At 39.0% G+C, this 24,102-nt stretch overlaps 1 protein-coding gene across 1 annotated transcript in view; it reads left to right on the top strand.

Annotated features, from left to right (window-relative positions):
* Positions 1–24,102, top strand: part of CD38 (CD38 molecule) — a 73,695-nt gene that overhangs the window by 27,172 nt on the left and 22,421 nt on the right. Inside the window, exons 2-3 of the mRNA XM_002745965.6 lie at positions 6,574–6,703; positions 18,425–18,560. Coding sequence (XP_002746011.1) covers positions 6,574–6,703; positions 18,425–18,560 — 266 coding nt within the window. The remainder of the gene's footprint in view (positions 1–6,573; positions 6,704–18,424; positions 18,561–24,102) is intronic.

The following is a 24,102-nucleotide window of genomic DNA, read 5'->3' as shown; positions in this document are numbered from 1 at the left end:
AGTGTTTGGTGGTGATTTGTGAAATTTTGGTGCAACCATCATCTGAGCAGTTACACTTTGTTGTCTTTTATCCCCAAATTACAGGCACTGGGATCTTTGTGATGCTTGTTCCTTCTGCCTAGAATGTTCCTGGGATGTTTGTGGACCTAAGTGTCTTGGCTTCCTTCAATTCTTTACTCAAATATGTCCACCCTATTTAATGCCACCCTATTTAATACCACTGACACCTCCTCTCCCATCACTCCTGATGCTCATTCTACTCTATTTTACCTTTTTTCCGTAGAACTTATAAATTTTTAGCATGCTTTATAACTTACATATTCATTATGTTTGTTGTTTATTGTAAGTCTTATTCCAGTAAAGTGTAAATTCCTAGAAGGACAGAGATCTTTGTTTTGTTCACTGATATACCCTACGTGCTCATAAGTGTTTCTAGCACCTAGCATGTGCTCAATAAATATTTTCTGGGTTGATGAATTAATGATTTCTAAGCTTTCCTTCAGTCTGAAGAGTAACTGATTTTAAGATTTTACTAAAATAATCCTAATTTCCTGTGGCTCTCACCAATCACTCACTTCTCCCACAAGGTGGCAGTCTTTACCTTAAACACAGGTTCTGGTAGCCTCAAATTTGAGACTTAATAGCCAAGTTAACCTGCTTGTTTTCTGTGAGCCCACACAGCCCACCCTATGGGACTTGACAGCTGTAAACTTCAAACAATGAGTGTAATTACCCCTCAAGATCTAAGTGCTTTTAGGCAAGAGGATTTAGGGTATGGGAATTTTCCCTGGAGAGAAGGTGAAAATTATGAAGGTGATGTTGCTTAGTTGACAGAGACTTTGAAACGTAGTTGCTCTTTGTGAGAATGGTATAGGTTTAGAAAGAGGTGCCAGCACAGAGGTATGACACCTGAAGTAGGCTGACAACCAACCAACTGGATTTAAACACCAAATATAGCTGTGTTTTCACCTCTTCCTGCCATGTGCCCTCTTACCTGATTCATTTTATCCCAGCACTTGGGAATAACTGTGCGCTAGTCTGGTCTTGAACCTGTTGTACCACCTGGGGAAGAAGAACTCTTCTCGGGCTCTGAGGTCCTCATTTCTCTTAAAGCCAATCCTGTTCTGCAGATAGGGCCATAGTTGTAAATTTCCTGCGGGAGGCAGCATTGTTAAGCAAAAAGAACAGAGTTTGGCAGGTAAGGCAGCTCTGCTACTTGGACAAGGTAATAAGCTTCTCTGGCTTTAGTCTCTTTATGTCTAAAACAGGGATGGTGCTAATACCTTGCCCGTGGACTAGTGTGAGATTTAAATGTAAAGTACTGGGCACACTGGCAGGTGGTGAAAGCTCTGTGGTGATCAGGCCTTTCCCTTTCTCCTGCTAGTGCTGCCTCCCTCTGAGCACCTGGAGTCAGTCTACCTTGGGTAGGTCAGAGAAGGTAGAAGGAAGTGGTGGGAGGTGAACTCGAGGGAGTGACACGCAGGGGGATAGGGTGAGTGAGAGGTCTGGGATCTGCTGGCAGGAGCAGAATTGTAGGAAAGGGGAGGTCATGCCATTGACCTTGATTCTTGGCATTCATGCCCAGTCTATGCTGTGTTGAGCCTCCAGGTCACCGTTTGAGGAGGCGAGCAGAAAACTGCTATCAGATCAAGGCTTCTCCAGCTTTCCAGGAAAACTTTCATCAGTAGGTTAGTTGTCTTGTTCAGAAGCTGATCACGGAGCTTCAGCCAAGCATAAACACTGATTATGGCAGCCTGATTGTCACAGTGCCTTTGATTTTTAGGAAATGGGACCTGAGATGTTCCCATTTCCTAAGACCCTCCAAGATTCTCCAACATTTGGTATAGTTGCTCAGGCAATTTAACAAGAAAATCAAAGTTTTATTATGACCCCTATTGTCATATATGCTTATCACAGAAAAAAATTGTGAATATAAGGAGGAGAATAGAAGGTCCCAAAACAACTGTACACTCCAACTGTCCACGGATGGCTATTCCTAAACATGGATTGAACAGTGTGGAGTAATTTCTCCAAGTTTTCTTTTGGAGAGACAATCACTGAGGATGCCCTGGTTTTAAAGTCTTAGGATGAAGGAATTATAGTTGAACAGTTCAAAACAATGTTATGAATTACTTTCAGATTTGTTTGCTTGATTGCATTAGCCTTGTCTGGGCCCTCTGGTAACTATTTGGTTCCACCATAGTGGCTGAGTCAGGTGGCTCTGAAAAAAGAGCAATTTAAGACAAGCTTCTCTTTCTCTATAAATATTGTAGAACAGCCCTCTGTTCTTAGAAGCGATGTTTGAGATGGCCTCTTGGGAGGCTGTCTGATGAAGTGGCTAAGGGTATGGGGTCTGGACTTGGGCAATGTAAGATGCAAATTCTAGCTGGGATATTCTAGTTGCAGAATTTTGGGGGAGTTATTTGGTCTTATGAGTTTATAGGTAAAATGGGGATAACAATAATAGGTTTGTGTGATCCAATGTGATGCCTGTAAAACACTTAGCCAGATGCCTGCGTGAAGAAAGTGCTTGCTAAATGCTAATTGTTGTGGTTGTTATAATTATTACAGTGATTACTCATTGCTGATTGTTGCCTAACTGGCTGTAAGAAATGAAAGTAAAGTAAGGCAGTAGCAGTGGAGGGAGGTGGTAGAAGGAATCAGGGGTCACTTGTGGCTTCTGGTTCTGCCTGAATTTAAGTGCCGAGGAAAACTCAGTTGAATAACTGGTGGTCTAACATTTAACTGCTGTGTGACCTTGAGCTAGTCACGTTTCCTTTATAAACTTTCATTTCCTCATTTGTGAAATGAAAGAGTTTTGTTAGATTACTTGTCGTCAACCCTCGTTGACCATTAGAATCACTTGTGAGACTTTTTTAGATATTCTAGGTTCTGGGGTCTTCCACTTTCCCCATTCTGACTTTGTGGGTCTGAAAGCCGGCACTGCATCTTTTCCAAAGCTCTTTGGGTGACCTTGAAGTGTGGCCAGAGCTGAGAACTTCTGAATAGGAGGATTTCCAACAGCACTTCGGGCTTAGGAAGGAGCAAATCACAGGCACAGAGTGAACTCTCAGGAACAGCTGCTGAGCCAACAATTGCTACACTCTGTCCCTGTCCCAACTGCAACACCTCTAGAACTCCCATGACTAAGGCTTCCAATTTTGGAACAGAAGAATCTTTGAAGAAAAATATTACTGAACTTTCAGAAATGACTCAGTCCTTCTCTGCTGCCTCTTTAGCTGGAAAGATCTGCCCCCATCCCTGTCTACTGCAGTTCCAATCCCTTTTTATTGCATCATACATATTTAAACCAACAAAAAAATCGACTTGCCCAACCAAGGTGAGGTGTTTGGTTTTAAGGATAAAACAAATAGCTTCATAAAACCTGCCCCCAATTTCTCATTGCCTCTCCTCATTTTCTCTTATATGTAGAGCACACTGAAAGCTCAGATTCTTGAGATGTAGAAAGGTCAGAGAGTGAAGTTACAAACTCTTCCAAGGTCTGTTTCAATTCTAATGCTCTATAGTTCTGCTCCATCTAAACAAGGAATTCTGTTAAATTTGAAACCTGGACTTTCTTGAATGCTGAGGTAATGTTTCTTGAAGTATGGTATATATATCTAAGAAGTATAAAAATAATTCTGGAGGTCTTTTAATTCTCTCTGGGATTCAATAAAAGTTTTGGTGTTTATATATGAAGACACTTATGAGAGCATCTGGTACCTGTAGCTGCTCTGCACATTAATCTCTCTTTCCTGCCAGACATTTTGTAGTGGAAAATTCTCTTGTTCTTCCATCTTCGTTTGCAAAGATGCTGCTAAGGAAAGACGTAGAAGAGTTTTGCGAGGGAGTTGGAGAAGTACCTGAGAAGGCCACTGCATTAATTAATGGAATTAAAACAAGATTCCTTAAAGTGAAATAGCTGCCAAATCTCTTTTCTCTAAAATGTCCACAATGGTGCCCCATAAATTTTGATTGACATTGAAGTGCATAATGTAATAAGCTTTCTTTCCTTAAATGTAATGTATGGAGAAAACCAGATTGATAATGGTTTCCTGGCATGGCTTCCAAAGGCAAGCGTGGATGAAGTGGAAATATGTTGCTCAGATATCGGAAAGAAACCACTGCTGAACTCTTCACTTTTTTGTGTATGACCCAATCATTCTCAAACCTAAACTTGCCTCAGAATTGCCTGGAGGGCTTATTAAAAGATGATCGTTGGATGCCACCCTCGCATTAATTAATTACACCTACAATTGTTCTATTTTTAAAAGGTCACATTTTAAGGTACTGGGGTGAGGACGTCAATCCTACTGAGTAGTAAGTGGTATCTCTTGGTTTTGATTTTCATTTCCCTAGTGGCTAATGATGTTGAGCATTTTTATATGTGTTTGTTAGCTATTTTTATATCCCTTATGAAAAAATGTGTATTAAAATACTTGGCCAATTTGTTAATTGAGTTGTCCTTTTATTATTTAATTATAAGAGCTCTTTATTATTCTGGATACAAGTCCTGAAACAGAAATAATATTTGCAAATATTTCAATCCATTCTGTGAATTTTGTTTTCACTTTCTTGTTGGTGTCCTTTGAAGGACATTATTTGCATTTCTCTAATGACCAGTGATCATGATCATAAGCTTTTTTTCACATGTTTGTTGGCCACATAAATGTCTTCTTTTGAGAAATGTCTGTTAATATCCTTCACTTATTTTTTTGATGGGGTTCTTTTATTTTTTTTCTTGTAAATTTGTTTAAGTTTCTTGTAGATTCTGGATATTAGACCTTTGTCAGATGGATAGACTGCAAATATTTTCTCCCATTCTGTAGGTTGTCTGTTCGCTCTGATGATAATTTCCTTTACTGTGCAGAGCTCTTTAGTTTAGATTCCATTTGTCAGTTTTGGCTTTTGCTGTACTTTTTTTTGGTGATTTAGTCATGAAGTCTTTGCTCATGACTATGTCCTGAGTGGTATTGCCTAAATTTTCTTCTACGGTTTTTATGGTTTTACATTTAAGTCTTTAATCCATTTGAGTTAATTTTTATATAAGATGTAAGGAAGGGGTCCAGTTTCTGTTTTCTGCATATGGCTAGCCAGATTTCCCAGCACCATTTATTAAATAGGGAATTCATTTACCATTGCTTGTTTTTATCAGGTTTGTCAAAGATCAGATGGTTGTAGATGTGTGGTGTTATTTCTGAGGCCTCTGTTCTGTTCCATTGGTCTACGTATCTGTTTTGGAACCAGTACCATGCTGTTTTGGTTACTGTAGCCTTGTAGTATAGTTTGTAGTCAGGTAGAGTCTTGGCTATACAGGCTCTTTTTTGGTCCCATATGAAATTTAAAGTAGTTTTTTCTAATTCTACAAAGATAGTCAATGGTAGCTTAATGGGAATAGTATTGAATCTATAAATTATTTCAGGAAGAATGGCCATTTTCATGACATTAATTCTTCCTATCCATAAGCATGGCATTATTTTCCATTTGTTTGTGTCCTCTCTTATTTCCTTAAGCAGTGGTTTGTAGTTCTCCTTGAAGAAGTCCTATACGTCTCTTGTACGTTGTATTCCTAGGTATTTTATTGTCTTAGTAGCAATTGTAAATGGGAATTAACTCATGATTTGGCTCTCTTCTTGTCTATTATTGGTGTCTAGGAATGCTTGTGATTTTTGCACATCGATTTTGTATCCTGAGACTTTGGTGAACTTGCTTATCAGCTTAAGGAGTTTTTTATGCTGAGACAATGGGGTTTTCTAAGTATACAAACATGTTGTCTGCACAGAGAGACAATTTAACTTTCTCTCTTCCTATATAAATATGCTTTATTACTTTATCTTGCCTGATTGCCCTGGTCAGAACATCCAATATTATGTTGAATAGGAGTGATGAGAGAGGGCATCCTTGTCTTGTGCCGGTTTTTGATGGGAATGATTTCAGCTTTTGCCCATTCAGTATGCTATTGGCTATGGATTTGTCTGAAATAGCTCTTATTTTGTGATATGTTCCATCAATACCTAGTTTATTGAAAATTTTTAGCATGAAGGGATGTTGAATTTTATCAAAGGACTTTTAGCATCTATTGAGATAATCATGTGGTTTTTGTCATTAGTTCTGTTTATTTGATGAGTTATGTTCATTGATCTGTGTGTGTTGAACCATCTTACATCCCAGAGATGAAGCTGACTTGATCATGGTGGACAAGGTTTTGATGTGCTGCTGGATTTGGTTTGCCAGTATTTTATTGAGGATTTTTGCATCTATGTTCATCAGGGATATTGGGATGAAATATTCTTTTTTTGTTGTGTCTCTGACAGGCTTTGGTATCAGAATGATGCTGGCCTCAGTTAGGGAGGAGTCCCTATTTTTCTATTGTTTGGAATATTTTCAGAAGGAATGGTACCAGCTCCTCTTTGTATCTCTTGTAGACCACATATTATATGGAATGATATGTATGGACTACCTGGCACATAATAGTTGTTTCCTAAATGAGATTCAAAAAAATAGTTATGTTCCAAAGATTTTTTTAACGTAATAATTCATGTTTTATTTTATTTTCTGTGTTTTATCTTACAGACATGTAGACTGTCAAAACATATGGGATGCATTTAAGGGTGCGTTTATTTCAAAACATCCTTGCAAAATCACAGAAGAAGACTATCAGCCACTACTGAAGTTGGGAAATCAGACCGTACCTTGCAACAAGGTAATTGGGGGCAAGCTATTGATTTTATAACTGGGGATAAAAACCAAAGGTAAAAATGCACAGGACCAATTATTTTTTATTTTTATTTTTGAGACAGAGTCTTGCTCTGTCACCAGACTGGACTGCAGTGGTGCGATCTCAGCTCACTACAGTCTCTGCTTCCTGCGTTCATGTGATTCTTGTGTGTCAGACCCCTGAGGAGCTGGGACTACAGGCATGCGCCAGCATATCCAGCTAATTTTCATATTTTTAGTAGAGGTGGGGTTTCACCATGTTGGCCAGGATGGTCTTGATCACTTGATCTTGTGATCTGCCTTGAGGCCTGCCTTGGCCTCCCAGAGTGTTGGGATTACAGCCGTGAGCCACTGTGCCCACCCAGTACCAAATTTTGATTAGAATGAGGAAGAGGAAAAATCCAGACATTATAGTGTGGGTGTGGTTGATAGGAATGGAATTTGCAGGCCACTGAGGGGCCATGATATAATCAAGATTTAGGACATCTGGAGAAAAGAGATAAGAGAGAGAAATGGGGACAGATAGATAGGAAAGGAGATTTAGCCAAAAATTAGGCAGAAAAAACCGAACATCAAACCCAACTCAAACAAACAAACAAATTAAACCAAACTATATAATTACAAAACTTTCCCCTGACCAATGATATTATTATTAGTAGTAATAATAATAGCAACAATGCTGAGTTACACTTGCAGAGTGCATTTTTTTTGCTTACAAAAGACTCTCCCAATCCTTATCTTCTTAGGCCTTCACAGCCATTCTGTGGAATGGGCAGGTCAGATGTCAGCATCCCCATTTCACCAGTGAGAAAACTGAGACTTGGTGTGTTTAGGTGACCAGTGTTGCCCAAATTTGGCAGGCTTGAAAGTGACCAGTTTAAATGTAAATGGTATGATACTTGGAGCCACAAAGGCCTGGATTCTAATATGTTGATTATATTGGAAAAGGTCTATCAGAGTGCACCTTTTCTGTAGCCAATGTTTAAGGCAAAATTCCATGTGCCTAAAATTATGTTTGTGAAGCCCTTAACTCCATCTACAAATTAAAGCCTCTCATTCCATTGTTGGTGAGCTGGAGTCATTGTGAAACTTCTCCATTCACCAGGCATGATGCCCTATGCAGAAAGTTGTCTGGAAAATGATAACCCAGGTTGACATTTGTCGAATAAGTGACTATGCAATGGATAGCATGCTAGGCAATTTACTTGCATTTATCTCAGTTAATCTCCCTAGCACCCCATGAGTTTATTTCAGTCATTATCATTACCATATTATAGGTGTAGAAAGTGGGGCTTAGTGATGTTTTGGTTGCTCAAGGTGAAACACCTAATAAGTGATGATAATGCTGGGCTTCAATAAGGACTGGAATCTTAGGGCCCATGCTTTAAACCAAAATCCTCCTCTGACTCCTATTAAGAATGAATGGGGGAAGGGGCAAGATGGCTGCATAGGAACAGCTCTAGTCTGCAGCTGCCAGTGAGACCGATGCAGAAGGTGGGTGGTTTCTGCATTTCCAACTGAGATCAGGAGATTCCCTCGTGTGTCTATACCACCAGGGCCCTGGGTTTCAAGCACAAAACTGAGCTGCTATTTGGGCAGACACCAAGCTAGCTGCAGGAGTTTTTTTCTTACCCCAGTGGCACCTGTAACCTCAGTGAGACAGAACTGTTCACTACCCCAGAAATGGGGCTGAAGCCAGGGAGCCAAGTGGGTTCACTCAGTAGGTCTCACTCCCATGGAGCCTAGCAAACTGAGAACCACTGGCTTGAAATTCTTGCTGCCAGTACAACAGTCTGAAGTCAACCTGAGATGATGGAGCTGTGTCGGGGATGGGTATCTGCATTACTGAAGCTTAAGGCGGTTTTCCCATGACAGTGCTAAGGAGGCTGGGAAGTCTGGGCTGGGTGTGGCAACATGGCTGGGGCCAGACTGCTTCTCTAGATTCCTTCTCACTGCCCAGGGCATCCCTGAAGGAAAGGTAACAGCCCTAGTCAGGGACCTACAGACAAAACCTCCGTGTCTCTGGGACAGAGCACCTGGAGGAAGGGGCAGCTGTGAGCGTAGTGTCAGTGGATTTAATAGTTTTTGTCTGCCAGCTCTGAAGACAGCAGCTGCTCCTGACAAGAGGAATTCTATCAGCACAGCACACCAGCTCTGCTAAGGGACAGACTGCCTCCTCAAGTGGGTTCCTCCTACCCCTGTGTCTCCTGACTGGGAGCACCCTCTCAACAGGGGTCAACAGACACCTCATACAGGAGAGCTTTGGCTGGCATCAGGCTGGTGCCCCTCTGGAATGAAGCTTCCAGAGGAAGGAACAGGCACTAATCTCTGCTGTTCTATAGCCTCCACTGGTGATACCCAGGCAAACAAGGTCTGGAGTGGACTTCCAGCAAGCTGCAGCAGCCCTGCAGAAGAGGTGCCTGGCTGTTAGAAGAAAAACTAATAAATAGAAAACAACAACATCAACATCAACAAAAAGAACCCCCCCACAAAAACCCCATCCAAAAGTTATCAACCTCAAAGATCGAAGGTAGATAAATCCACTAAGAGGAGGAAAAACCAGCACAAAAATGATGAAAATTCCAAAAACCAGAATGCCTGTTCTCCTTCAAATGATCACAGCTGCTCTCCAGGAAGGGCAGAAAACTCGACAGAAAATGAGATTGATGAATTGACAGAAGTAGGCTTCAGAAGGTGGGTAATAACAAACTCCTCTGAGCTAAAGGAACATGTTCTAACCCAATTCAAGGAAGCTAAGATCCTTGATAAAAGGTTATAGGAACTGCTAACTAGAATAACCAGTTTAGAAAGGAACACAAATGATCTGATGGAGCTGAAAAACACAGAATGAGAACTTTGTGAAGCATTAACAAGTATCAATAGCTGAACTGACCAAGTAAAAGAGAGGATATCAGAGATTGAAGAGCAACTTACTGATATAAGGTGTGAAGATGAGAATAGGAAAACAAAATGAAAAGGCATGAACAAAGCCTCCAAGAAATATACGACTCTGAAAAGACCAAACCTATGATTGATTGGTATACCTGAAAGTGACAGGGAGAATGGAACCAAGATGGAAAACACACTTCAGGTTATTATCCAGAAGAACTTCCCCAACCTAGCAAGACAGGCCAGCATTCAAATTCAGGAAATACAGAGGACACCACTAATATACTCCTTGAGAAGAACAACTCCAAGACAGATAATTTGATTCTTTAATGTTGAAATGAAGGAAAAAATGTTAAAGGCAGCCAGAGAGAAAGGTCAAGTTACCTACAAAGGGAAGTCAATCAGATTAATGGCAGATCTCTCTGCAGAAAGCCAGAAGAGAGTGGGAGCCAATATTGAACTTTTTTAAAGAAAGGAATTTTCAATCCAGAATTTTATGTCCAGCCAAACTAAGCTTCATAAGCAAAGGAGAAATAAAATGCTTCCTAGACAAGCAAATGCTGAGGGATTTTGTCACTACTGGGCCTGCATTACAAGAGCTCTGTAAGGAACCACTAAATATGTAAAGAAAAAATCAGTACCAGCCACTTCGAAAAGATACAAAAATATAAAGACCAATGACACTGTGAAGAAACTCCTTCAACTAATGTACAAAATAACCAGCTAGCATCATGATGACAGGGTCAAATCCACACAGAACAATATTAACCTTAAATGTAAATGGGCTAAATGCCCTGATTAAAAAACACAGACTGTCTAACTGGATAAAGAGTCAAGACCTATCAGTGTGCTGTATTCAAGAGAACCATCTTACTTGCAAAGACATAGATAGGCTCAAAATAAAGGGATGGAGAAATATTTACCAAGAAAAAAAAAACAGGGGTTCAATCCTAGTCTCTGACAAAATGGACTTTAAACCAACAAAGATCAAAAAAGACAAAGAAGGACATTACATAATGGTAAAGGGATCGATGCAACAAGAAGAGCTACCTATCTTAAATATGTATGCACCCAATACATGCACTCCCAGATTCATAAAACAAGTTCTTAGAGATTTACAAAAAGACTTAGACTCCACACAATAATAGTGGGAGAGTTTAACAGTCTAATATTGGTCAACATTGGACTGACCAATGAGACAGAAAATTAACAAGATATTCAGGACTTGAACTCAGCTCTGGACTAAGCAGACCTAATAGACATCTACAGAACTCTCCAACCCAAATCAACAGAATGTACATTCTTCTCACTGCCACATACACTTATTCTAATATGGACTACATAATTAGATGTAAAACACTCCTCAGCAAATGCAAAACAACAGAAATCATAACAGTCTCTCGGACCACAGTGCAATCGAATTAGAACTCAGGATTAAGAAACTCACTCTCAGCACTGCACAACTACGTGGAAATTGAACAACCTTCTCCTGAATGACTACTGAGTAAATAACAAAATTAAGGCAAAAATAAATAAGTTATTTGAAACCAATGAGAGCAAAGCGACAACGTACCAGAATCTCTGGGACACTGCTAAAGCGGAGTTAAGAGGGAAATTTATAGCACTAAATGCCCACATCAGAAAGCTGGAAAGATCTAAAATTGATACCCTAATATCACAATTAAATGAACTAGAGAAGCAAGAGCAAACAAATTGAAAAGCCAGCAGAAAACAAGAAATAACTAAGATGAGAGCAGGACTGAGGGAGATAGAGACATGAAAAACCCTTCGAAAACTCCACGAATCCAGGAGCTGGATTTTTGAAAAAATTAGTAAAATAGATAGACCACTAGCTAGACCCATAGAGAAGAAAAGAGAGAAGAATCAAATAGATACAATAAAAAATGATAAAGAGGATATCACTACTGATCCCACAGAAATGCACACTACCATCTCAGAATACTATAAACACCTCTATGTAAATAAACTAGAAAATCTAGAAGAAATGGATAAATTCTTGGACACATACACCATCCTAAAAAGAAACCAGGAAGAAGTCAAATCCCTGAGCAGACCAATAACAAGTTCTGATGTTGAATCAGTAATGAGTAGCCTACCAATCAAAAAAAGCTCAGGACCAGGTGGATTCACAGCCAAATTCTACCAGAGGTACAAAGAGGAGCTGGTACCATTCCTTCTGACAGTATTCCAAACAATAGAAAAAGAAGGACTCCTTTCTAACTGATTATGTAAGGCCAGTATCATCCTGAATACCAAAACTTTGCATAGACACAACAAAAATAGAATTGTCAGCCTGATATTCCTGATGAATATTGATGCAAAAATCCTAAATAAAATACTGGCAAAATAAAATCCATGTCCTTTGTAGGGACATGGATGAAGCCGGAAGTCATCATTCTCAGCAAGCTAACACAGGAACAGAAAACCAAACACTGCATATTCTCATAGGTGGGAGCTGAACAGTGAGAACACATGGACACAGGAAGGGGAACATCACACACTGGGACTGTTGGTGGGTAAGGTACAAAGGGAGGGAGAGCATTAGGACAAATACCTAATGCATTTGGGACTTGAAACCTAGATGATGGGTTGATAGGTACAGCAAACCACCATAGCACATGTATACCTATGTAATAAACCTGTATGTTCTGCACATGTATCTGAGAACGTAAAGAAAAAAAAAGATATAATAGATTCTGAGCAGCCAAGATGGCTGAATAAAAAAAGCTCTGGTCTGTGACTCCCCCTGAGAAGAATGAAAATGGTGAGTGAATTCTACATCTTCAATTGAGGTACCCAGGTTCTCTCATTGGGACTGAATAAATGATTGGTGCAACACATGGAGAGTGAGGAAAAGCAAGACGGGGCAATGGCTCATCAAGAGCCACATGGGGCAAAAGGTGCTCCCACCTGCAGCCAAGGAAGGGGGTGAGGGATTGTACTACCCTTCCCTAAAAATCACACTTTTCCCACAGATCCTTGCAATCTGTGGATCAGGAGGTCCCCTTGTAAGCCCATGCCGCCAGGGCCTACGGTCCCAAGCACAGAAGTGGTCAGACTCACAGTGGCTGGTGGGGTAGGGGACAGCTCAAGCAGGCACTGACACATAGGAGTTTTTGCATACTCTGGATCTGGGAACTCCAGTGAGGCAGGATATCCACCCAATTCAATGGGAACGGGGCTGAAGCCAGGGAGTCAAATGGCCTTACTCAGTGGTCCCCGCTTCCACAGAACCCCGCAAGCTGAAACCCACTGGCTTGGAATCCCCTTTGGCCAGTGCAGCAGGCTGGAGACTATCTAAGAATGAGTTCTGGTTGGGGAGGGAAAGCCTCCATCTCAGCAGCTCCAGTCTACCGTTTTCCTCTGCCGCCGGCACCAGAAAGACTTGGCAGTTTGGACTGGGAGCAGTTCCCCACAGCACAACACAATAGCTGTGACAGTTCATGGCCACACTGCTTCTTTAAGCAAGACTCCAATCTCTTCCCAGCCAGGGGTTTATGGACAGAACTCTGATCTCCCTCAGAGGAGCCCCTAGGAGGAGGGACAGCTGAAGTGTCATGGGTCAGTGGTCTTAGTATTTTCTGTCTACCAGCTCCGGAGCATTAGGGCAGCCAGGATGAGGGGGATTCCCTGGCACATCACACCTGCTCCACCAAGGACAACCAGACTGCTTATTTCAGTGGGTCCCTGATCCCATTCCTCCTGACTGGGTGAAGCCTCCAAAAAGGGGTCTCCAGACACCTCATATAGTGGCTTCTGGCCAATATGAGGTCAGTGCCTTTCTGGGACAGAGCCCCAGAGGAAGAAGCAGGCTGCCATCTTTGCTATTCTATAGCCTCCACTGGCGATACCTTCAGGTACAGGAGGAACCCAGGTGAATAGGGCCTGGAGTGAACCCCCAGCAAACTGCAGCAGCTTTATGGCAGAGGGGTCTGACTGCTAAAATAAAAACCAACAGAAAGCAACAACATCAATGAAAAAGATCCCACAAAAAACCATCCAAAGGTCAGAAGTCTCAAAGATAAAAAAGGTAGATAAACCCATGAAGATGAGAAAGAATCAGCACAAAAATGCTGAAAACTCAAAGAGCCAGTGTGCCTCTTCTCCTCCAAATTATCTTAACACGTCTCCAGCAAGGGCACAGAACTGGGCTGAGGCTGAGATGAATGGATTGACAGAATAAGCGTCAGAAGATGTGTAGTAATGCACTTCACTGAGCTAAAGGAGTATGTTCTAACCCACTGCAGAGAAGCTAAGAACCATGATAAAACATAGGAGCTATTAACCAGAATATCTAGTTTCGAGAGGAACATAAATGGCCTGATGGAGTGAAAAACACAACATGTTTGCTTCACAATATAAACATAAGTATCAATAACCTAATAGACCAAATGGAAGAAAGAATATCAGAGGTTGAAGACTATGTTGCTGAAATAAGACAGGCAGACAAGATTACAGAAAAAAGAATGAAAAGGAACAAACAAAACCTCTGAGAACTATGAGATTATGTAAAAAGAACTTATGACTAATTAGGGTACCTAAAGGAGACAGTAAGAATGAAACCAAATTGGAAAACACACTTCAGGATATCATCCAGGAGAACTTCCTCATCCTAGCAAGACAGGCCAACATTCAAATTCAGGATATCCAGAGAACCCCAGTAAGATATTCCATGAGAAGATCAACCCCAAGACATAATCATCAGATTCTCCAGGTCACTTACAAAGCGGAGACCATCAAACTAATAGCAGACCTCTCAGAAGAAACCCTACAAGCCAGAAGAGATTGGGGGCCAATATACAACATTCTTAAAGAAAAGAATCTTCAACCTCAAATTTCATATCCAGTCAAACTAAGCTTCATAAATGAGGGAGAAATAAAATCTTTTTCAAACAAGCAAATGCTGAGGGAATTCATCACCACAGGCCTGCCTTGCAAGAGCTCTTGAAGAAAACACTAAATACGGAAAGGAAAAACCATTATCAGCCACTACAGAAACACACTGAAGTACACAGACCAATGACACTGTGAAGCAACTACATAAACAAGTCTTCAAAATAACCAGCTAGCACCGTAATAACTGGATCAAACTCACACATAGCAATATTAACATTAAATGTAGATGGACTAAATTTCCCAATTAAAAGATATAGAATGGAAAGTTGGATGGAGTCAAGATCAATTGGTGTACTGTATACAAAAGACCCATCTCACATGCAAAGACACACATAGGCTCAAAATAAAGGGATGGAGGAACATTTACCAAGCAAATGGAAAACAGAAAAAAGCAGGGGTTGCAATCCTAGTTCATGACAAAACAGTCTTTAAACCAACGAAGATCAAAGAAGATAAAAAAGGTATTACATAATGATGAAGGGCTTAATTCAACAAGAAGAGCTAACTATTATAAATATATGTGCACCCAATACAGGAACACCAAATTCATAAAACAAGTTCTTAGAGACCTACAAAGAAACTTAGACATCCACACAATAATAGTAGGAGACTTTAACACCCCACTGTCAGTATTAGACAGATCATCAAGACAGAAAATTAACAAAGATATTCAGGACCTGAACTCAACTGAGGATCAAGTAGACCTGATAGATATCTACAGAACTCTCCATGCCAAATCAACAGTATATATATTCTTCTTGGCACCACATGCCATTTACTCTAAAATTGATCACACAATTGGAAGTAAATTACTCCTCAGCAAATGCAAAAGAACTAAAATCATAACAGTCTCACAGACCACAGCACAATCAAATTAGATCTCAAGATTAAGAAACTCACTCAAAAACACACAATCACATGGAAATTGAACAACCTGCTCCTGAATGACTCTTGGGTAAATAATAAAATTGAGCCAGAAATTAATGAGTTCTTTGAAACTGATAGTAACAAATAGACAACATATCAGAATATCTGAGTCACAGCTAAAGCTCTGTTAAGAGGGAAATTTATAGCACGAAATGCCCACATCAAAAAGCTAGGAAGAGATCAAACTGACATCCTAACATCACAATTAAAAGAACTGGTGAGCCAAGGAAAAAAAATCCCAAAGCTAGCAGAAGACAAGAAATAACCAAGCCCAGAGCAGAACTGAAGGAGATAGAGACACAAAAAGCCCTTCAAAAAATAAATGAATACAGGAGGTTGTTTTTTGAAAACAATTAATAAAATATATAGGCTGCTGGCTAGACTAATAAAAAGGAAAATACAGAAGAATCTGATAGATACAATAAGAAATGATAAAAGGGATATTACCATTGACTCCACAGAGGTACAACTGTCAGAGAATACTGTAAATAGCTCTATGCAAATAAACTAGAAAATCTAGAAGAAATGGATTAATTCCTGAACACATACAGCCTCCCAAGACTGAACCAGGAAGAAGCTGAATTTCTGGATAGACACGTAACAAGTTCTGTAATTGAGGTAGTAATACATAGTCTACCACCAAAAAAAAAAAAAAAAAAAAAGAAAGAAAAGAAAGGAAAAAGCTCAGGACCAGACAGATTTACAGCTGAACTCTACCAGAGGTACAAAGAGGAGCTGATACCTTTTCTTCTGAAACTATTCCAAAAAATTGAAAAGGAGGGACTCCTCCTTAACTCATTTTATGAGGCTAGCATCATCCTGATACCAAAACCTGGCAGAGATAAAACAAAAAAAAGAAAACTTAGGGCCAATATCCCTGATGAACATCAATGCAAAAATTTTCAATAAAATACTGGCAAATTGAATCCAGCAGCACATCAAAAAGCTTATCTACCATGATCAAGTTTGCTTCATCCCTGGAATGCAAGGCTGATTCAACATAAACACATCAAGAAACGTAATTCATTACATAAACAGAACTAAAGACCAAAACCACATGATTATCTAAATAGTTGCAGAAAAGGCCTTCAATAGAATTCAACATCTCTTCATGTTAAAGCTAGGTACTGATGGAACATATCTCAAAATAATAAGAGCCATTTATGACAAACCCACAGGCAATATTATACTGAATGGGTAAAAGCTGGAAGCATTCCCCTTGAAAACTGGCACAAGACAAGAAAGCCCTCTCTCATCATTCCTGTTCAACATAGTATTGGATGTTCTGGCTGGAGAAGCAGGCAAGAGAAAGAAAGAAAGTCTATTCAAATAGGAGGAAAGGAAGTCCAGTGGTCTTTGTTTACAGATGCCATGACTGAATATTTAGAAAACCCCATGTCTTAGCCCAAAAATTCCTTAAGGGGATAAGCAACCTCAGCAAAGTCCCAGGATACAAAATCACTGTGCACAAATCACAAACATTCCTATACACCAACAACAGGCAAGCAGAGAGCCAAATCATGAATGAACACCCATTCACAAAGGGAATAAAGAACCTGGAAATAGAGCTAACAGGGGAAATGAAGGACCTCTTCAAGGGCAATTACACTCCACTGTTCAAGGAAATCAGAGAGGACAAAAGCAAATCAAAAAGCATTCCATCCTCATAGGTAGGAAGAATCAATATTGTGAAAATGACCATACTGCCCAAAGTAATTTATAGATTCAACGCTATTCCCATTAAACTACCATTGACATTCTTCACAGAATTAGGAGAAACTAATTTAAAATTTATATGGAACCCAAAAGCTCATATGGCCAAGACAATCCTAAGCAAAAAGAACAAAGCTGAAGGCATCATGCTACCCAACTTCAAACTATACTACAAGGATACACCAAAATAGCACGGTACTGGTATGAAAATAGACAGACCAACAGAACAGAGTAAAGATCTCAGAAATAAAACTGCCCATCTACAGCAATCTGATCTTTGACAATCCTGACAAAAACAAGCAATGGGGAAAAGATTCCCTATTTAGTAACTGGTGCTTCAGAACTGCCTAGCCATACCCAGAAAATTGAAAAAGAAACTATAAAAAGGAAAAAGATCATATCCTTTGTAGGGACATAGTAGAGCTGGAAGCCATTATCCTCAGCAAACTAACACAGAAACAGAGAACCAAACACTGCATGTTCTCACTTATAAGTGGGAGCTGGAAAACGAATACACCGGGAGGGAAAAACACATACTGTGGCTTGTCGGGGTAGGGGTAGAGGGAGTGAGAACATTAGGAAAAATATCTAATGCATACTGGGCTTAATACCTAGGTGATAGGTTGATAGGTGCAGCAAACCACCATGCACACATTTACCTATGTAACAAACCTGCGCATCCTGCATATGTACCCCAGAACTTAAAATTAAAATTAAAAAAAAGAATGAATAGATTCATGAAATATAATTCTGAAATTTGACTCTCTGTACCTTTAAGATGGACCCTTAAATTTAAAAAAATCTATTGTATTTTTTTTTGATAGAAGTTAGGGAAATTGGAAGGGGTTATATAGTTCTTAAAGAATCAAAGAGTACATCTTCCTGAAAATAGCACATAGACAAAGTTTTTTTGGAAATAACCTTAGGAATATTGGAACTCTCTAATGCCACCTCCAGATGTGATCCCATGTTGATTATAAGGTTTTGATCAGTGGCTTTCAGACTTTTTTTGACTCCAACCTAGAATAATAAATTTACTTACAATGTGATCTAGAAAGCGTGCGTGCACACACACACACACACAGACACTCTCTCTCTCTTCCCCACTCTCCATCACACAGAAATCATTGATGCCTATAGTTCTTACTCTAAGTGTGATTTACTCTGATATGCTCGGTTTTCTTTCATTTACAAAACTGTGTATTTATTTATTGACATGCTAAACTGATCTTAGTAATAGATTGTATTTATTTTTTCTTAGACTCTTCTTTGGAGCAGAACAAAACATCTGGCCCATCAGTACACAGAGATCCAGCGGGACGTGTTCACCCTGGAGGACACACTGCTAGGCTACCTTGCTGATGACCTCACATGGTGTGGAGAATTCGAGACTTCTGGTGAGGCTCTGGGCCCTGTGTGATTGCCCAGGGATATGAAGGGTATACAGGGTGAGTTCTGCTAGGGGCCCTGAATGATCAGTGTGGAGGACAGCGCCACAGGCACCCACCCTGAAGCCATCAGTACTTGTCTTAGTCCATTTGTGTTTTTATAAAGGAATACCTGAGGCTGGGTCACTTACAAAGAAAAGAGGTTTATTTGGCTCACAGTTCTGCAGGCAGTACAAGAGTAGGGCACCAGCATCTGCTTCTGGTGAGGGCCCATGGCTGTTTCCACTCATTCAGAAGGGGAGGGGAGCTGACATGTGCAGAGATCACATGGTGAGGGAGGAAAGCCAAGAGAGGTTGGGGGAGGTGCCAGGCTCTTTGCAATGACCAGCTGTCCTGGAAACTAATAGAGCAAGAACTCACTCGTTACCACAAGTACAGCACCATGCCATTTGTGAGGAATTATGCTATTTATGAGGCCCCAGCTCCAACAATGGGGATCAAATCTCAACATAAGGTTTGGAGGGATCATATCCAAACTATTGCACTACCCTTAATGGCAACTCAGGCTGATATAAAATAGCATTCTCTGTTTTCTTGAAAAATTGACTTCAGAGTTTAGGATTGCTGATTCCCTTCTATTGAGTGCTCACATAGCCTGCTTCTGAATTCTTGGTATTTTGCTCTCTATAAGGGCATCACTCAGGCCCAAAGAATTCTAGAACAGGATGAGGTCTCAGTGGGATCTAGACCAAGGTCCTTGCTCTTCAGAATCATCACAGTAGCCATGGACTGGACTCTTCCATCTCAGGCACTGGTTTGCCATTATTTTTTCAGATGTAGCCTTATCCTGCCGGAAAGACTCAATACCTCACCATGGGAAGGGATTTCCTACAACCAAAACCCTATTGCAGTTTTAACTTCCTTTTTTCTCCTTTTGTTTATATGGTAGATATTTTTACTTTATATAGTTTTAGTCTTATTTTTACTACTTTTCATTGTTTTTAAAAGCTTGTCTTATTATAGCTTTTTCATCCCAGGTTTGCATTACTTTCAAATGCAAAAATAAAGTACAATTATTTGAAAAAAATACTGGTACATTACAGAAATGCATAAAAGCAAAAAGCAAATGTCACTTTGAATTTTCCCACCACCTCCTACCTCCACATCACTTCTCAAAGGATAACTATTGTCAATAATTTGATATAGATTTTTCCAGACTTTCGCCTATGCCAATGTAAACATATATATTTAAAATGTACACATACCATTGTGCAACTTGCTTTATTCATTTAAAATTAGTTGGTATAAAGATAGCTATATTCTTTTAAAAGGCTTTATCATTAAGAATCCTATTAATGGACATTTAGTTGCTTTAGTTTTTGTTGCTATCATACCACTATTGTAAAAAACACTTTAGTGTACACACACACACACACACACACACCCCTGCATACTTGAAGGATAAATTTTTATGAATGAAATTTCAGTGTTAAAGTATAAATTGTAAAAGAAACCAATAACATGTCATTTAAAATATGGTAACTATTTATACCCTTATCAAGAGAACATATGAGGCCAGGTGCACTGGCTCATGAGTGCAATCCCAGCACTTTGGAGGTCAAGGAAGGAGGATCACTTGAGCCCAGCAGACTGGCCTGGGCAACATAGTAAGACCCCATCTCAATTTTATACTAAAAAAAGAAAAAAAGAAGAATGCATATGAGATAATTTATTTGCCTATATCCTCATGAATACTTTAATATTTTTGGCCCATTTGAGAAGAAATTAATACCTCAATTTGGTTTGAACTTCTTTGATGGCAAGGCTATTATATATATATATATGAACAGTAGATTTTCTATTTCTTCTGTAAGCTGGTAGTTCATATATTTTAACCATCTGTAGGGGATATCTTATTATTTTCTTGTTGGTAGAAGTTTTCGATAAATTAATAAGAGTATATGTTGAGCACTTACAAAGTGCCAGCATTCCATGTGCTATGTAAGTAGTCACTCATTTAATCCTCTCCAGCCCCATGAGGTCATATGATGATCCCATTTTAGAGATGAGAAGTCTGAGGCATGGAATTAAATAACTTGCCAGCCAGTAAGCGGCAAAGCAAGAAGCAAACTCGAGATTGACTCGAGAAACTTTGCTCTTAACTGCCGTGTTTTTCTACCTGCTTTCTGGCTCAGGTAGGTGAGCCAGAAAATAGGTGGCAAACCTATTTTTCTTATTTTGAACTTTCATAGTGTTTACAGTCTGTCTTTTGCCACAAGAAATGCAGAAAACCTGTCCATTCTCTTCCTTATAGCTTCTGTGTTTCATATCTTCCTTAAAAATATTTTCTTAGATAAGGATTCTTCTGTATTTTCACCTACTGCTTTTACTTTCACAATGTTTAAAATATTTTTCCTATTTAAATCTGAGTCTTCCCACTTAGAATATGGTATGTAAATATGTTTCGTCATTAACTTTTAAAGATTTTATAGTTTTTTTCCATGTCCCATGTTTTCCTTTTTAAATTTCCCTTTTAATAATGACTGTTTTATTGGTCATTCATTTAACATTTTTAGCTTTTAAATGTAGTTCAGTAAACTTCTTTCCTTTGGTTTTATTTCTCAATTTGTTACTTCAATTTTTCTTGAAATAAAGTAGAGAAAATGAAATAATCTGTTTTTAAAAATGGATTTATTTACATTTCAGAGTTCTTTATTTTTGCCTTCTTTTAAACTGAATTATGTATATGTAGTTTTATTTATCTACATTCTAATACTTTGGCCTAAATTTCTAATTTCTTTATTTTATAGATTGTCTTTCAAGTTCCTGCCATATATATATTTATTTCATTTTTATCATAAGTTGACAATTCATAATTGTATATATTTGTGGGGTGCAAAATGAATTTATAAATACAATGTGGAATAATTAAATCAAGCTAATTAACATATCCACCACCTCAATTTTTTTTGTTTTTAAGACAGGGGTCTCACTCTGTCACCCAGGCTGGAGTGCAGTGGTGCAATCACGGTTCACTGCAACCTCAACCTCCTAGGCTCAGGTGGTCCTCCCACCTTAGCCTCCTAGGTAGTTGGGATTACAGGTGCATGCCACCACACTTGGTTAATTTTTTGCATTTTTTAAGAGACAGGGTTTTGCCATATTTCCCAGGCTGGTCTCAAACTCCTGGGCTCAAGTGATCCACCCTCTTCAGCCTCCCAAAGTGTTGAGATTACAGGTGTGAGCCACCATGTCCAGCCTCAAATACTTGTTTTTCATAGTGAGAATATTTGAAGTTTACTCTCTTAGCAATTTTGAACTGTACAACACACTATTATTAACTGCATTCACTATGATGTGCAATAAATATTTTTTAAAATCCTTTCTCTCTAACTGAGATTTCATTCTTTTTAACCATTATCTCCCCATTCCTTCCAACTTCTGGTGTCTGTATCCACCATTCTACTATCTACTTCTATGAACTTGATTGTTGTAGATTCTATGCATGTTAGGACACACAGCGTTTGTCTTTCTGTGGGTGGCTTATTTTGCTTAACATATTGTTCTCCAGTTCCATCTATATTGTCAAAAGTAACAGAATTTCTTTCTTTTTAAAGTCTGAATAGTATTACATTGTGTACATATACCACACGTTATTTATCCATTCATCTGTTGATGGACTCATGTTGATTCCATATCTTGGCTATTGTGAAGAGTGCTGCAATGAACATGGAGGAGCAGCTATCTCTGACAAACTTATTTGAAATCTTTTGGGCAGATACCTAGACGTAGGATTGCTGGATCATACGGTAATACCTATTTTTAGCTTGTTGAGGAACTTTCATCACGTTTTCCATAATGGGTTTACTAGTTTACTTTCCCAATAGTGTACAAATAATCCCCTTTCTTCACATTCTTGCCAACACTTGCTATCGTTCCTCTTTTTCATTATACCTTTCTGACAGGTATGATATGATGTCTCATTGTGGTTTTAATTTGTATTTCCCTAGTGATTAGGAAGGTTGAGCATTTTAAAATATATTCGTTGGACATTTGTATGTCTTTTGAAAAATGTCTATTCAGGTCCATTGCCTACCTTTAAATTGTTTTTTTTCCTTGTTTTTGAGTTGTTTGTGTTTCTTATGTATTTTGATTTTGTTTGTTTTTGTAATTTTTAGTTTTTATGGGTACATAGTAGGTGTATATATTTATGGGGTACATGAGATATTTTGATAGAAACATGCAATGCATAATAATTGCATCATGAAAAATGAGGTATCTTTCCCCACAAACATTTCTATTTTGTGTTACAAACAATTTAATTTTACTCTTTTAGTTATTTTAAAACAGGGGTGTTCAATTTTTTAGCTTCCCAGGGCCGCATTGGAAGAATTGTCTTGGGCCACACATAATATCCACTAATACTAATGATAACTGATGGGCTAAAATAAATTGCCAAGAAACTCCTAATTTATAAGAAAGTTTATGAATTTGTGTTGGGATGCATTCAGAGCTATGCTGGGCTGCATGAGACCTATGGGCCACAGATTGGACAAGCTTGTTTGAAAAAGTACAATGAAATTATTATTGACTACAGTTACCCTATTGTGCCATCAAATAATAGATCTTATTCATTCTATTTTTTGGTACCCATTAACCCTCCCAACCTCCACACAATGTCTCACTATGCTTCCCAGCCTCTTGTAACCATTCTTCTATTCTCTATGTCCATGAGATCAGTTGTTTTGATTTGTTAGATGCTACAAATAAGTGAGAACATGTTACGTTTGTCTTTCTGTGTCTTGCTTATTTTACTTAACATAATGACCTCCATTATGCAATGAGTTGCAAATGATAGGAACTCATTCTTTTTAATGGCTGAATAGTACTCCATTGTATATAAATACCACAGTTTCGTTTTCCATTTATCTATTGATAGACATTCAGCTTGCTTCTATATCTTGGCTATTGTGAACAGTGCTGCAATAAGCACGGGTGTGCAGATATCTCTTCTAGAGACGGATTTTCTTTATATACCCAGCAGTGGCATTGCTGGATCATAAAATAGCTCTATTTTTATTTTTGGAGAAACCTGAAAACTGTTCTCCATAGTGGTTGTACTAATTCACATTCCCACCAACGGTGTACGATGGTTCCCTTTTCTCCACATGCTCATCACTATTTCTTATTGCCTGACTTTTGGATGAAAGTAATTTTAACTGGGGTGAGATGATATCTCTTGACAGTTTTCATTCGCATTTCTCTGATGATCAGCGATTTGAGCACCTTTTCATATGCCTGTTCGCCATTTGTATATCTTCTTTTGAGAAATATCTACTCAAATATTTTGCCCATTTTTAATTGGATTATTAGACTTCTTTCCTATAGAGTTGTTTGAGTTACTTAAATATTCTGGTTTTAATGCCTTCTCAGATGTGTAGTTTGCAAATGTTTGCTCCCATTCTGTGGGTTTTCTCTTCACTTTGTTGATTGTTTCCTTTGCTGTGCAGAAACTTTTTAATTTGATGTGATCCCATTTGTTGATTTTCGC

This window comes from Callithrix jacchus, chromosome 3 (assembly GCF_049354715.1).
Source record: "Callithrix jacchus isolate 240 chromosome 3, calJac240_pri, whole genome shotgun sequence".
Lineage (NCBI taxonomy): Eukaryota > Metazoa > Chordata > Mammalia > Primates > Cebidae > Callithrix > Callithrix jacchus.
This window is presented reverse-complemented; position numbering and strand designations above follow the sequence as displayed.